This window comes from Mycetomoellerius zeteki, unplaced genomic scaffold (assembly GCF_001594055.1).
Source record: "Mycetomoellerius zeteki isolate Tzet28-1 unplaced genomic scaffold, Tzet1.0 scaffold8, whole genome shotgun sequence".
NCBI classification, from domain to species: Eukaryota; Metazoa; Arthropoda; class Insecta; order Hymenoptera; family Formicidae; genus Mycetomoellerius; species Mycetomoellerius zeteki.
In genome coordinates, this window is record NW_017257830.1 from 423,931 (window position 1) to 441,455 (window position 17,525).

General features: G+C 32.9%; 1 protein-coding gene across 2 annotated transcripts; it reads left to right on the forward strand.

Annotated features, from left to right (window-relative positions):
* The first annotated feature begins 604 nt into the window (after window positions 1–604).
* LOC108729859 (tyrosine-protein phosphatase corkscrew) lies at window positions 605–13,459 on the forward strand. Of its 2 annotated transcripts, none has more exons than XM_018459199.1 (11): window positions 605–875; window positions 3,454–3,576; window positions 3,685–3,879; window positions 4,037–4,199; window positions 6,408–6,520; window positions 6,705–7,056; window positions 7,390–7,572; window positions 7,644–7,820; window positions 11,826–12,042; window positions 13,036–13,187; window positions 13,265–13,459. In XM_018459199.1, the coding sequence occupies exons 1-11, from the start codon at window positions 838–840 to the stop codon at window positions 13,418–13,420; spliced, it is 1,869 nt and encodes a 622-aa protein (XP_018314701.1). In that variant the 5' UTR covers window positions 605–837; the 3' UTR covers window positions 13,421–13,459. The 2 variants fall into 2 exon arrangements, with proteins under 2 accessions (XP_018314701.1, XP_018314702.1); XM_018459200.1 differs by having other exon boundaries at window positions 4,037–4,112.
* The last annotated feature ends 4,066 nt before the right edge of the window (window positions 13,460–17,525 follow it).

Below are 17,525 nucleotides of genomic sequence, written 5' to 3' on the forward strand. Positions count from 1 at the left end.
CGCAGCCAGTATCGCCTTGCTGGTTGGTTGCTGCTGGTTGCTGCTCCGCTGTTTGACGCTTGCTACGTCCAGTGTGAATCAGGCATTAGGCATAATAGCATTTTTGGCCCGATCGGATTTGCACCAATCTGGGTTGGATTAATTTTTCCTATTTTGGTTGACGTTACACGCTCTACCAATAGGAAAGCACAAAACGCCATTAATCCAATCCAGATTGATGCAAACCCGGCCGGATCTTATAGCGAAAACGCTATAATGGTGAAATCACACGATGCGGAAAAAGACTGCGGAATAGAGAATGCGTCATTGAAGCAACCAATCAGCGCTATTCTGAATAGCGCTGAATAGCGCTGATTGGTTGCTTCAATGACGCATTCTCTATTCCGCAGTCTTTTTCCGCACCGTGTGATTTCACCGTAAGAATGGACTACGGATTCCGGCCTCTGATTGGTTCATGCACTAGCTTAAGACCATCTCGAATCTTGAGTCTATGGATTCCGCCCAATGTGTGAATTCGCCCGAACACGTGTGTGGTGTGTGTGTGTGTGTGTGTGTGTGTGTGTGTGTGTGTGTGTGTGTGTGGTGTGTGCACATCGAGCGCGACGATCGAAGTGCTTTTTTGTTTTCACACAAGCTGGACAGGTTGGACTGGCTGGACGTCACTGGACATGTCAAAGATGACGATAGTGTTGGCATCGTCATACATCTTCCTCGATTTGATGATCTGATTTGATGTATTATCGGAAAGCTGCGAACTGCTAAGTGTCCCATGATCGAATTCAAGGCGAGCCGCGTGCGCTTTAACGAGTCACTGTGAATAATTTATTGATAATTGACATGAGTCGTCCAAATAACTCCAACATGGTATCTCGCAGGTGAGACATTTTGCCGCATGTGAGAAACGTGTAATTTTGCGGCTGCGATTTGAGCTCTCGTATCTTCTCGTAAAGGTACTTGCAAAGGTACTTACGAGCATTACTCGTTCTAATGCAATTGCAACGATGTAGACAAGCGTGATCTCAAGTGCAATCTGATCTTCGGTCGCGGACATTGGCGCGATAGATTAATGATTCATCCGCAATCTCACAATTTTAAATGCTGTCCTGCGGTCTTTACTCTTTATTTGTTTACGCGTGCTAATTATGAGAGTAAAGAATATCAATTGCGTTTTGCGTTTTTTTTTTTTGTGAGGAAATGATTCGAGTGGAAACCTATACAAAGGAATGAATCGTCACCACCTGGTCGTACAGGGTGCGGCATTTGTGTGTTTGTTACTATTTTTGGTATGATTTATGATACTCTGCTTTTGTTTCACCTGTTGTGTGCATTCTGTTGTAATGCTGATTCTACTATGAGTCAATAGTCAGTATAGCCCTCTAATATACTCTTATTGACTTTCCACAATAAGCCATTATCTAAGTTTAAAGCTAATTATACAATGAGTCGTTAGTCAGAAGTCTTTAATCTTAACCAGTTTTAACCTAAATAGGTGATTATGATTTTTTTGCATTTATTAGTTAGTTGTACAGCGAATCGTTTAATTCGACTAATGGGAAGGAATAAAGTCGAATTTAGTCAGTCTTAAGAAAATCGGTCAGTCTTAGTTGTACAAGTTGGCCATTGGCCAACTACACTGATTCACCGATAAGACTTAGGACTACCGACTACCAACTCATGGTAGAATCAGCTTTGCAATTTTGTAGGTATTCGAAATATCTACAAAATGAGACGTGGAACATTAAAATCGGTCTATTGGTTAAGTAGAAAAAAAATAAAAACCACCGAAAAAGGCCTTTTTTTCACTCGCTCTCTGTTCATTGAGATTTAAACGGAAAGCTTTGAAATTCTCGTAAAATGTAGCCCTCGTAATGACGAAAAAATCTAGCCCTGAACTGATCAATTTCTTTTTGCTTTTAAAACTTACATTATAATTGTAAATTAGATAATGGCTTATTATAGAAAGCCTATTAGTAACAATTTGGTATCGTTATGTTGTTCCGTAGTTTTTTTTACATATACATTTGATATCTGTGCAACGACAACATAATGATACCAAACTGTTAAGATGTTGCAGAATTAGGACAATTAATTAAATACACTGCGATTGATCAATTGAGTATAATTAATCTCTGCCGTTATTACTAATAATTGAAGATTAAGGTTTTATATGCAAGAAGATATTTTCAATATGTGATGTTTTCAAATGTGAAAAAAGTACATTGATTAATCCAGTTTCTTGGATTCGGTCACTTGCGCTACGCTAGATCGGTGCATATTAAAAGCTGCTTTTCATAAAATTAACAAAGTTAAATGTAAAAATAAATAAATATTTTAAGCGATTATAACTATCTACTAAGGATATTCAATTTGATTATATTGTATCACTGCATTGAGATATTTTATATAAATTAGCTTTTAATATGCACTGATCCAGGGTAGTGAGAGTGATTGGTCGCGTTCAGCAGACTCAACTGTTGTGGAGTGGATCAGTGAGCTCTCGCTGCTATTGGATCCACTCCGTAATAGTTGAGTCTACTGAACGCGACCAATCAGTACTATTTGTATCAATGGACGCGTTCAAGCCAGATGAAGCTGCTACTCTGCTCGCCGAGCGAATGAATGTGATTGATTGAATCTATAAGTAACAACCGATCATGTTCATTTGCTCGGCAAGCAAACTAACTGCTTTGTCAGCTTGAATGCACTCATTGGGCGCGTTCAAGTCAGCAAAGCGGCTAGCTTACTCGCCAAGCAAATGAACATGATTGGTTGTTACAGATCCAACCAATTCCACATTCAATGGGCGCGTTCAAGTTGACAAAGCGGCTAACCTGCTCGCCAAGCAAATGAACATAATTGGTTGTTACTTATAGATCCAACCAATCATATTCAATCGCTCGGTAAGCACGCCTAGCCGCTTTGCCGTCTTGAACTCGCCCATTCACTCGGTGAGTAGGCTAGCAGCTTTCTCCGGCTTGAATGCGGCCATTGGTTGCGTTTAGCAGAAAAAAAAAACAGTTTTGCAATTATTGTAAAATTCTTTAATATGATTGATTTTACTCTTAGTTTCTCACTGGATCTCTAAATGTATAAATCAATCATATTAAACAATCTTATTATATAACAGTTATAAAGTTTTTTTTTTTTTTTTTTTTTCCTGAATGCAGCTATTCTGTTTTCATCGTTTATTAGATGTAAAACAAGGATAGAATAACATAAATAGCACTAATAGCGTCTTTCTGAACATACCCATGGATTTATTGATACAACTGATACAACTTAGAGTCTCTCTCACCAACCTTGGTTAAGCTAATCCATGGTTACATGAGTAACCGCTGAACGAGTCTCATTTTGAATAGATAAATCTTTTCTTCATAGAGAATTGAGCAATTAATTATCAGTATCAAATGTGTGTAATAGAAATAATATTAATAGATAACGTTCCACTTGCAGATGGTTTCACCCCAATATTACAGGTTTAGAGGCGGAACGTTTGTTAATGGAACGAGGAGTTGACAGTTCATTTTTAGCACGACCAAGTTCTTCAAATCCTGGTGACTTTACATTGTCTGTTAGGTGAATACAAAATTATGTTCAAGTTATATCACTACATAAATTAATTATAAATCATGTAAATATACTAATACATGATATCGAATACTTTTTTATTTTCATTATCTTCAGACGGAACGGTGAAGTGACTCATATTAAAATAAAAAATGCAGGAGACTTCTATGATCTTTATGGCGGTGAAAAATTTGCTACTCTTTCTGAATTGGTACAATTTTACATGGAAAATGGTGGACAGTTACGCGAGAAAAATGGTGAAATTATTGAGCTTAAATTTCCTCTCAATTGTGCTGATCCTACGACTGAAAGGTACAAATTGTAATTGTTTGTGAGAAAATATTTTTATACAATATTTGTATAATGTTTGATCTTTTTATATATTTCTTTGTCAAAAATTGATATTTGTTAATATTATTTTAAATGATTGCATAGTATATCATGTAGTAATAGTCAAATGCTACTAAAGGTGGTTCCATGGTCATTTGTCAGCGAAAGAAGCAGAACGGTTAATGCTGGAACGTGGGAAAAATGGATCTTTCTTGGTGCGTGAGTCTCAAAGTAAACCTGGCGATTTTGTACTATCAGTACGGACTGATGATCGTGTTACACACGTTATGATACGATCTCAGGTTAGATTATATAATATATAATAATATTTTATATACAATCAAAGGTAGAAACCAACAGGGCGCAGTTATTAGTATTAGCAGTTATTAGTAGTAAAATTGTTTGTCCTTTATTCTACAGTTTATGATGTAATCCAAACAATTTGTTTTCGACTCACTTTGGAGCAAATGATAAAGAACTAATCTTCTTATAGAGTTTGATAATACGAATTTATTTATCGTTAAATGCACATTACAAGGATAATGACCGATGACCGTTACGTGCTGTTGCTAAGAACGAATTGGAATGTAAGAAGAATAACGAAACATATTCCAATCTTGTTGCCAACTTAACTTCATACAGGATACCCAACTTAAACAGTCTAATTGAACTAAATTATCATACGAAATTATTTCCTAACAACAAATATCTCTTCAACAAATACAAAATCAATACGTGTATCTCCTTTGCATATAAAAAAATAAGTCGAGTCACCAACAAATTGCCAGATTCGATATAATCAGTTTTTTTCGTAGCTGTTTTTGAATGTTGGAAAATTTTTATGTTTACCCAAATTTGAGTGAAGTGTAACAACTTCATATACAGGGTTTGATAATTAACGATAAAACTCTCGTATAGGGGTAGAATGAATTAAACTGAGAAGAAAAGTCCTTTACCATTTTGCATTTTTTACATTAGTTAACGAGTTATTAATTTATGAGAATAGCCAAATTTTCGCTACCGGGCTACCAATGATTGCAAGCGCGCGACGAGATAAGATCGCCCAGCGAGGCGCGCATTCGCAGTCGCTAGGTACATTAATGCTAATATTGCTTGTTTTATCTCGCCAACCCTGAATTTTACTATATCTAATCCATGAGAACACATTAATAGTTAACAAACTTTTTTTTATATTAATAAATTAAAGATGGAATCACACGATGCTCGATTTCTTAAATGGTATACATGCATGCAGACATGCCTACTCTGTATGCTAGAATTCGTTCGTGCATTAAGTGTTGCATGCTGATTGTAATATACTGTGAAGAGGATTAAATAATAACAAGTGTTTACTTGTAAGTTGTCACTCGTGTATTTTACCGTCCTTTCTTCCATATATCCCACGTTCGACGTGTCGCCAGTCGTAGCGACGCACCCCCTATCCTCCCCGTATACTACACTGATATACACGATTTTTATATTTATTATGGATTACTTCATATAAATATTAATTTTAATATGTGTAATTATTGTTTCAATAATTAATTTATAATGTTTATGAAGAGAAGAAGTATTTATATATTCTTTGGCCAAAATTGACACACAACCGAAATTTCGATTTTCGATATCGGCCGAAATTTAATTATTGTTTCAATAAATTATGATATTTATGAAGAAAAAATATATGATACATGGGCATATATCTATAAATATGGCCTTTATAGGATTTCTATTTTTTAATTTTGGTTTCGGTTTCGGTTGAAACTGACATGTATCCGAGTGTTTCGGTTCAGTTTCGGTAAAAGTTTCGGTCAGACTCTACATAGCTTATTTCCTTGCATACATCAATCAAAAGAAACAATTGCTAATTTTTCATAGTTATTTGTCAAGCGTCAGACTGTATGCATCAAGGCAAGCATAGCAACGTGTGCATGCGTGCTTATCATTCAAGAAATTGAGCATCGTGTGATTCCATCATTACATTAATAATTTGGCTTTATTATTATGAGCAGATTATTTATAGCACTGGGCACTGTTGGAGGATTCTCGCAACATAGTATGAACCTTATTTCAGCAATAACTCCTTATGTTTTTTGATTGATATTATTGTTGATGTATAATAAATGACATTACTGACAAGTAAAGACAAACGCGCGCGAGTAAAATAACTATTTATTAATTTTTATATAGATGGCTCTATTTTCATGATCACTGATATATAAAATTGGAGCCTTTGAATTTAAAACAGCATAAAAGACCATGTATGCTAAACTAAAAAAATGTATTTGATTATTTAAAAAATACTATCGCAAAAAGTTTTATTTAAGTTTTTAGATTTATTTTTTCGTGTGTGTAAAGTTGTTACTTTTTCAGTTGCATCAGGTAGAAGAACATTGGGTGTGTGTATGCGCACGCGCCTGCGCGTGCATGTATGTGTTTAGGGATAATTAAAATAAGTATTTGACTATATTAGAAGCAAGTAAATTAAATGAAACTAATTAATATTGCAGGATAATAAATATGATGTAGGTGGTGGATACAAGTTTGATAGTCTTAGCGATTTAATAGAACACTATAAACGAAATCCAATGGTTGAAACAAGCGGAAGCGTTGTTCATCTTCGGTAAGGATCTTATATATTTTATTTTGTGTTATTTTATGTATTATGGTTATACATACAATAATACATATGTGAAAATTATATTGAAAACTTCACTTAAAATTTATAATACTTTGATTTATTCTATAGTATTTTTCAATTTTAGAGCATTACATTGTTTTTAATAAACATCATTAATTATTTATAGGCAACCATTTAATGCAACGCGTATTAATGCTAGTAGTATCGAAAGCAGAGTTAGACAATTACACAAAGAAAATGGTTGTTCCAATGGTTGGCTGTGTTGGAATGGAACTAGTGGAAGCAATGAGGATGGAGCAGGTCGTGGCAAAGGAAAGGCTGGTTTTTGGGAAGAATTTGAATCGTTGCAACAGCAAGAATGCCGGCATATGTTTTCAAGAAAGGAAGGTTTACGTCCAGAAAATCGTGCTAAGAATCGTTATAAAAACATTTTACCATTTGATCATACTAGAGTACGATTAAAAAACATAGTGTCTGATATTCCTGGAGCTGATTATATTAATGCTAATTACATAAGGGTAATTTTATTTTATCAATATCTTTGATATATTTAGTATCTCAGAAATTAAGTATATCATTAAAAAGTTTTCTTAGCAAAGACGTTGGACAAATTCATGATTTAATTTTTTTGCTTGCAGCATCGTGTTTGCAGCATTCTAAAGTTTATAAAAAAAACTCTTAGTCCTGTTTAATGTAATTTTTTTCTATGAACTAGTGTTATCTTGTTGTTTTCACTGAAAAATTGATTTTATATTAACCAACGAATCTGAAAGAACAGTTCAGATTTTGAAGATATTTTGTATAGTATTATAAAATTTGTACTATTTTTATACGATAAAATTGTTTTGCAGAACAAAGAAGGAGATGAAACAAACACTACTGTTGATAGTGGTGGTGATGATTCATCGTTTGGCAAATGTTACATAGCTACGCAAGGTTGTCTTCCGAATACCATACAAGATTTTTGGCACATGGTTTACCAGGAGAATACTCGTGTGATTGTTATGACTACTAAGGAAATAGAGAGGGGAAAGGTTCGTAAATTCTAAATGCTCTTACAAATGGAAAGCTAATTTTTGGGACATTTTCTCTTCTTTTTTCCTAGAACAAATGTGCGCGTTATTGGCCGGAAGAAGGAGAAAGTTCCGAATATGGTAACGAGTGGAAAGTGCGTGCTGTATCTCGAACTTCAACCGCTGATTATACACTGCGTGAGTTTTTTTTGCAAGGAACCAAACCGGAATTTTCCGAATCCAGGAGAATTTATCATTACCACTTTCAAGTAATGTATCTAATATATATTCGTATTCTTAAAAAACACTGAATAAACAGTAAATATACCGAATAGGGGACACCGCTCGGATGATCTTAGCACATATTATCAAGGTCATGATCCTGAGTAACCTCCGACAAGTTTTACCCATCGGTCATTATCCGTTAAAAAGTATTAATACAGGGTTGTTAGCAGTCAGGGAAATCAGAGAAAACCGGAAAAAATCAATGAAATTAAAAAGTGGTCAGGGAGAATCGGGAAAACCGGGAAAAGTCAGAGAAATTATTATTAAGGAATTTTTTAACCTAATAAAATTCAATTACTGTAAAAAATTCTAAGTTTAAACTTTACTTCTTTAAAAATTATGAAATATAATTTTTTGAATTTCTTAAAAAGACAATGCAAATATTTTTTTATTTTTAATTTTGCAATGAGCAATTTGCAGAAAACCATTAACAAACATTGTTAACCCTCTTGTCGATAACCAGCCACCCGGGTATTCATTTTCGTGTTCTCATTAAAAATTTTTCAATTTCCCGGCAAAATACACCTTAGACCGGCCAGATCCTCGTTATTTGGATCATTTTATATCGATTTACGCGCTTTGAGCTATATTTTTTTAATAAAAAATTATGCTTTGTATCGGGGCTCAATATGATAGCGCGTTTGTTCAATATCCGGGATACCCGGGTATCCCGAGCTTGTACGCGAGCATTCCCCACGAATTTTCATTCCGCTTTTGTTATTTGTCATCGAAGCACTTCGTGAGTGTAGAAAATGATATAAATTTTATAATAAACAATAATTAAATATGTAAACAATTAAAAAATTGTAAATTTTTATTTTTTACATTCAATGCAATGCGTTATTGTTACCGTGTGTTTATTGCGCTTAATATTTCGGTTCGCGGGGCAGAGCAACGCTTTTTTTCAGATTCTTTCATTTCATGCAAAAACGCGACGAATAAGCCTAATTTCATCGAAATCGGGATATCTCCTTCGTAATTACCTTCAAAATGTATCACTAGAAACAGATCATTGAAATGACTCACCTAGCAAATTCACTTGCTGATAACACCTCCATTTGTTCCATAATCACTGATAAATAATAGCAAGAGTTTCTCTAAAAAAAAATGGACTCGTTTCCTGTAAGGAGAAAATGACGCGGATCCCTATAAAGAAGCGTATGCAAATAGAGTTCGTCACTTACTTTTAACTTGATCAGAGTGTGCTCATGGAGCCTCTGAAAGTCTGCTTTTTTTAAATAGAGTTTTTCATAGTTAATTTATATATAATTAGTAAAATGGAAAATTTTCATTAAAACAGTACTTACAATCGATAGAACCGATTTTGTAAAATAGACCGAAAACTCCTTTTGCTTTGTCAATTAATAAATAACCATATACTTATTTAAAAATAAATTATGCACAACAAAAAACAAAATAAGCTATAGCTGCAACTGTCAAATTAATAACATATAAATAAATATGATTAAATTCTTCCCGAAACAAAGGATAGTTTTCAGTATGTCTGTGTAGGATTTTATGTATACATATAAAAAATTAACAATTAAATTGCAAAGATATGTATCTCTATGATATACGTAAAATACGTAAATGTACATGACATATATGTATTGAAAGTTGAAAAATGCAATTTATCAATATAGTGATCAAAATTTTTTCGGATAAATAGGATATTCTAGGGACGTTTTATATTAGTACAATGATAATTACAAATGTCCTGAGCTAATCATATGGACGATTTAATGTTTTGGATCAGAATGGGAGCAATCTGATCAAATTAGGATATCCTAAGGAAATACATTGCTATGTGGGTAAATATTAGCATATAATTTCGTTTCCTCTTTTTGTTAAATATTAAGTTATGTTATTTATATAGATATAAGTGCAAAATGCAGAGAATGGGCACGTTCGACATTGGTAATGTTTCCGAAACCATGCAGCACTAACACTCTTTGCATCAATACGCTAGCGCACTCTCGCGCCAAAACGTCCAACAGTACATTCTGGTTGAACTTGAACAACATAAAGATAATGACAATAACGACGACGTATCTTAAAAAGTTTCACATCGGGACTTTGCGTCACAATATCTCCGCTCGTAGGGCACGTAGAAAAAAATGAAAGCACTTTTATTACACAATTCGAGTGGAAGCTATCGATTGAGCGTATGTTGAACTTGATCGGTTCAGCCGTTATTGAGATCCAGTAATCTCGATCCTCCGTAACTCGCGGTCTCGTGTAAAGGAACACGGTAGTGTCGCTGCGCTTGTCTTAGCACCGAGACACTATCATGACTCCTGATATTTTATGTTCAAAAATTACGTTTCTTTCATAAAAATTATTTTATTAATAACATTTTAATGGATATAACGATTGACTGATAAAACTTGTTGGAGGTTAATCAGAATCATGATCTTGATAATATGTGTTAAGGTCAAGGTCATCGAAGCGGGGTGTTCCTTGTTCGATACATTTACCGAATAAACTTCTAATAACCTGCACATCATTTTAGATTTCAAATACGTAGCAGATACATGAAATTTGAAATGTTGCTATTTAGCAGATATATAGAGCAATACGTATGAATCATATACCAGATACATGTTTAATACCGATAAATGTCCGCCTATAGATACGTAATTTACTTACATATCAGATACATAAAATTTGCAATATTATAGCTATATAGCAAATTCATAACAATACGTATAAATCATGTATCAGATATGTATTTAATACCGATGAATTTCCATGCTCTGTAAATACGTAATTTACATTACATATCAAATACATATAACAATACATATTCTTTCCGTATTAAATACGTAAATTATGTATTTGATACGTAATATTTCTACTAATAACTTCTATATACTTCCTAATATTGCAAATACGCGTTCAAAATGTATTATGTACATGTATAAGCCATTATATAAGCCATTTACAGGACAAAGTGGGTAATTCTATTTTTGAATTTTAAAAAATTTAATGCCAACTAGATTAATACTTTGGCTCTAAAATTTAAAGATTCAAAACGTGAAATTAATCACGACATTGTATGTCCCATTACGAATATCTAGGAAAAATTAAGAATTTCTAAAATCTTGTCTCAATCTATGTAGTGTTTCTGTACTTTTTTGTTAACATTTTTTTCCGTCAGGGAACTTACTATTTAATTTAAATTATTTTTTACTACTTAACCTAAATTTGTTTCACACGAATTGTTTCGACTAACACTAAAAATTCAAGCTTGACTTGAAAATAAGCCTCTATTTTTTTATTGTTGTGTGTTCACATCGCGATCTAATATGATACTTTACTATTGTTAAATTTTTTAATCTTAGATACAGTCGATTATAATAACCATGCACAGACACTTGCTCAAAACTATCCGTAATCCGTTTATGATTTTTTTAATCTTACGTGGTGCTACTACGGTACGCCATCCTATGACGTATTATTACATTCTGCATTCTGTTATATATGTATCAACTACGTATTTGATATCCATATATTTAAATATGCTATGCACACTATACCTGCTACATATTACATATATATCATATACGTATTTCGACTTGGATATGTACAATATGTCTGCTACATATTACATACATATTATATACATATTTCGACTTGAATATACATAATATATCTGCTACATACGTATTAAGTACGTATTTCGACTTGGATACTTCATTGCGTTAATTACGTGTGTTTAATACATTATATTTGATATGAAATGAAACGCAATGTAAATGCAATATAGATACGTATTTAATATATATTTGCAATGAAAGGTGCTGTGTGGGAAGTTATTAATTCGAGTGATATTTTATTTTTATTTGCATATTTTTAAAAAATTTATGTTATTTTTAAAAAGTATATTTTATTAATGAACATTATGTAGTTAAATATAATCAACATATATTCTGTGTAATGAATTGTATAAAATAAGATCAGAATTAAATTTTTATATTTGATTTAAGGCGTGGCCTGATCACGGTGTTCCATCAGATCCTGGTTGTGTACTGAACTTTTTACATGATGTAAATGCCAGACAAGAATCAATTGCAGCATCTTTGGTTCCAAAAGATCAGGATGAACCATGCATAGGACCAATTCTTGTTCATTGTAGTGCTGGAATTGGCCGGACTGGCACATTTATCGTTATCGACATGATTTTAGATCAAATTAAACGCCATGGTAAGTATAGGGACAGTTAACCCTCACCATATGTATACGTTTTTTTAGAACCCATTAAGTATATATACGGGAGTCACACATTAGTCCAGGCGATAAGTATTTAAAAAAAGGTTTACCTGGAAAGTCTCGAGGGAGTTTTGATATTTAGTAGTTATGTAATTTGATGCCCTCATAACAAATTTATATTTTTTCACCAAAAAATTGACGCGCCGATTTTTTAATACCGTATTTTCTCATGTTGGTGAAAATAGTTGCCAATAAGAAAATGCAGTACTAAAAAGTTGATAAAAAATTCTGAAAAAATTTTTAGAGTTCTATGAGAAGAAAATAAACAATTTTTGTCCCTTGCTGTTTTTCTGTAAAGTTGATAGTATTTGAGTAAAAAATTATTGAAGACTAATATATTGGGCAATTTTTAGTAATTAATATCTTGTTAATTATTGCGAAAATTGCAAAATGGTGGAGAATTTTTTTTTATTCAGTTGAGTCCGCTCTATCTACACACGAGCACTTTGTCAAAACTTATCGGACACCTTGTATATGTGTTTTACTTATAAAAATAGTCAAGGAACACGAAAAAAATCATTTTCTTATTTGTACGACAAATATGTGTCGAGTGTATACGGGGGTCATTTACATATGTCCGCGCTCGATTTTGAATATCCGCTGCTCGGCGATCCACTGCCGGGCTTTCACGGGCATCTTTCTCCACCCCACAAGTTTTTTTAGGAGCAGAACGGCGCGTACTTATTTGTTTTCAAAATATTCAGAATTAAAAAAATCGCCTGGACACAAATGACCCCGTATACGCGATGAGAGTTAAGCATCTTGTATAATTAAAGATGCTAAATATATTTGGCATATAATAATATCAATGGCATATTACTAATGACAATCTTTTATGATTTATTGTGAAATGATTATTAATTTATTTTTACTCTCTCTTATTATGATATACATTAATAACATATTATTTAATTTTTTAATGTTTAGGACTGGATTGTGAAATTGACATTCAACGTACGGTACAGCGAGTACGTGCGAGAAGATCAGGAATGGTCCAAACAGAAGCACAATATAAATTTGTCTATCTCGCTGTTCTACATTATATTGAGACTGTATCTCAACGAATGCAAGCAGAACAGGTACTAAATTTGATTATCATGAATAAAAATCTTATTTTAGGCCGTACATATTTTAATTAATTTGTTTTTTTTTATAGAAATCACTTCAGTTAGGTAGAGAATACACCAACATTCGTTACAAAAGCGAGACGAATGCTTCCGCGACTGCTATTGTGGGCGAAACCTCTACTCCCACTTATACGCCAACAATCCCTCCAACATCACCACCCAGCTATGGTTTGAGGCCAAAGTAGTTTTTTTAGGCTCCATCTGTTTCGCGTATATTCGGGAAAGCAAAGAAGAGGCTTTGTTATTCTTTTGCTCTCTCTTTCTCTTTCTGTCTTCTATTTCTCTGTTATTATAGGTAATATTATAAGGAGAACGTAATACAACATACTCTGAGATTCGCAAGAAATATATTTCGCCAAGAGATTGACTTTTTCAGTTTTGTGTCTCTTATTAAATTTCCTTTTTATCGAGTGTGTACACACTTGTGGTATATTTTTTAAATAGTTGGATCGTGAATATTCACATATTATACAAAAAATATATACATAAGTTGTAGAAGAAAAAAAAAGTTTATACGTTTATCACAATCTATAATCTATTAAATTAGAATCACACCATGTTTGATTTCTTGAATGATAAGCATGTATGCTGCTTGATGCTTGCTAGAATATGTTCATGCATTGAGCGCAGCATGCTGATATACGTCGTATATAAAAAAGGCGAAAGATCCTTACGAACATGATATATTTTTCCGTATATTGCTGTTAGCGCTATCTTGTAAACCTGATGCCGCATTTATCAATAGTAAACAGTGAAAAAATTGATGGAGTCGAACAGGATTTTTTTGAATTTGGGATCTTTTGTTCTCGTACCCTCCCTAACACTAAGTATGCATGGCCACGAATGCTCTGCTGCACTTGACATTCCGTTCCGCCTACATAAAGAAAACTAAAATTGGAAACATAATTGGGTATCAGATTCGACTGATGACTTTTGTCGAGATATATATATATATATATATATGCGCGCGAACTTTCCGTTCTATCTAATTATTAACAATGCTCTTTAATGCATGAATTTTGTGTTTCTTATGCATTACTTCATAGCTTGTTTTCTTGCATTACTCAAATGATTAAAAACAGTCATGTGAGCAGATTATTGGCTGCGTCCAGCAAAACGTTTATTTTGCAATTATTGGAAATTTTCTTCGCGCTGATTGAAGTACACTTTTAGATTAGAAGAATGGTCCTATTTCAGCAGACAATCATAAAAAATGATTGCAAAACTGTTGTGTGTTCTGCTGAACATAGTTATTGACAGCGTCTTTAGATTAGAAACAATTCTGATTTCATAGTTATTTGTCAAACGTCGGACTGCATGCATCAAAGCGAGTATAGTAGTATGCATACATGCATGCTTATCATTCAAGAAATCGAGCATCGTGTGATTCCAGCTTATTTTTATGGAAATGAATTATTACAAATATACTAAATATTTACTGGCATATTTCATTTTTTGCTTATACATTTGTTCTATGCCATGTATAAGTCTTGACAAGACAATAATAAAAATAATATTAAAAATTTTTGACTTCATTTATTAGATATTAGAACTTTATTCGATGAAGACTCAAACTAAAGCACTAGATATGTAGGTATTCTCATCCGCCATCTTGGTTCTATTTGATTGATAGGTATAATAGTACAGTAACAAAGGTATGTTAAGAAGAATTCAAATTTCGATAAAAATACACTGAATCCATGCGTTTTCGCATAAAAATAAAGAATTGACCAGAAAAAAGTGTCACTCTGTTCTGCGAACAGAGATATTAATCCTTAAAGTCGACGATTATTCGGGTTAGAAAATCTGTCATAACAGTGGTTCACTATGCTTTAAAAACATAAATTCTTTGCTAATAAAGTAGTGAATTTGTATTTTAAAAGCAGTGCATTTGTGTTTTTAACGCATTGAACAACTGCTGTGACAGATTTCCTAACCCGAATAGTCGTACACTTTAAGGATTAATATCTCGGTTTGCGGAGCAGAGCGGCACTTTTTTCTTGTCAAATCTTTATTTTTACGCGAAAATGCATCGATTCAGTGTATTTTTATCAAAATTTGAAATGAGTAGGCTCTTCTTAATTAACATTTACCTTTGTCACTAATCGTACTATAACAATCAAGTAGAACCAAAATGGCGGATAGGAATACCTACATATCTAGTACCTTACTCAAACTTAATTATAACTTTATTAAGATTGAAATTCCATTATAGAGATTTGGACTTTTTTTAGTCAATATTCGAAATCCGAACCATATTTCATGGAGATTTGATTCCTGTTTAGTAAACACTCAAGACTTTTAAAGGAAATATATGAATTAGGGTTGTATTATAAGTTTCAAGATTACGCCTACAGGATATTTCATATATATATATATATATATATATAGTCTGTGTTTGCGCAGATGTTTTTATACAGACAATGTAAACCACTATTGTACAAACTATTGTAAATTACAATATGAAAAAAACAGGGAATTCTTAAGTGACTTTAAATTTTTGTAGTTTACGCTGAAAGAATATGCGTTAATTACATAATTCGCTTTTCAATTTTTTAAACTATGTATTCGATTTCTATTGTGTTAGACTATTTTGTAATGGATTAAGCATCGTAAAATCATGTTCTGTTATTTATGATGAGCATTTTTATTACGTGGAAGAAGAAGAGATAAAACGAGAACGACATTTAATTGCCGCGTCATGTCATGTGCGTTGTAATGATCCCAGTATCGTTTTGAAGAAAAAAATCTTTGTATATCTTTTATTTTAAAATGTATGTTATCTAAGTCTGAAATGCAAAGAAAAGGTGCCTGTTGTAGGGGGGAGGATTACGAATAGGAAGCAGACGAGATTTACGTTACTCAAAATGTTTATTGAAAAATAAAAATGTTATACAAGGTGTTCCATTTTAAATAATGCATTAAGATTTCTCGAAAACTCTACTGTGATAGATACGAAAAAATGTTTCAAACAAAAGTTGTACGGTTCGGAGGGGGACATAAGAAGATACCATTGATTTGACCTTGGGTGGCGTCGTTAAGATCAAATTGATTTTTTCAAATGGAACACCCTACTTTTGAGGCCAGAATTCAATAGCTGGTGTCAAGAGCTTTCCAAAACACTATAATAAAGTTAATTTTCATTAAGTACTTTTCGAGTTATAAGGCTTGAAAGTTACAGTACCACCGGCATAAGCATTATGCAAGATGTCCGATTGACGGCTAAAACCTCTTGAATGTTGTTCAGGATCATGTCCTGGATAACATTTGTCAAAATTAAAACCATTGGAGATTATTCCTCTTATTTTTATTTTTGCACTAATTCATTTTTACGTAAAAATGAAAATAAGAGATCAGCGGTAAACAGTCATGTTATCAGAAATTTATTGCTTATGCGAAGAAAAATCAATAGAAATGGATGCCATGAGCGCTGAAAATTAGAAAAATCATTAGAAAATGATGAACTAGATGAACAGTCTGAAAATAGACACGATGATTTACCAGGTGGAACTCGCTGAAGGAATATGGATATGTGTGTATATGTATATGTATATTTTATTGTATATTTAAATTTAAATGATCAACAGTAATAATAGTCTGCAAAATTACTTTATAAAAATAATTTGTTATATTATTACGTTCTTTTTTCTAAAAAGTAACTCTGTTACTAAAAAAAACTAACTCGTTTTACTGTAACTTGTTCGTAAAAAACTAACGAGTCGTTACTATTTTTATTACTTTTTTTCTTGACTTTAATAGAATATTATATACAAATTTTTGCTGTAAATATAAATAAATATAAATATAGAATTTTATCTTAGTAGCATTGTAGTACAAGTAACGCATTATTTACTAACCCTAAATAATTATATACATATATGGGGCATTCTCTGTCAAATTGTGAACATCTCTATCCAAAATTCAGTTCAACCAAAAAATTCTTTTCTGAGCTCAAATTGTAGGTACGTATGTCTACTTTCTTTAGTACTCTGACCTTTTTGGAAATTCAATATGGTAGGCCTAACATGATGGCTGTAGAGTCCTAGATTTATCAGAGAGGCGCAACCGGCTTGAGTCATTAGCTGCGTTCAGCAGACTCAACAGTTTTGCAACCGTTTTATGATTGTCTGCTGAGATAGGACCATTCTTCTAGATCTAAAAGTATGATCCAATCAGCGCGAAGGAAACTTCCAACAGTTGTAAAACAAACGTTCTGCTGAACGCAGCCATTGAGCGAGTTCAAGACGGCAAAGCGGCTGTGCATGCTTACCGAGCGATTGAATATGATTG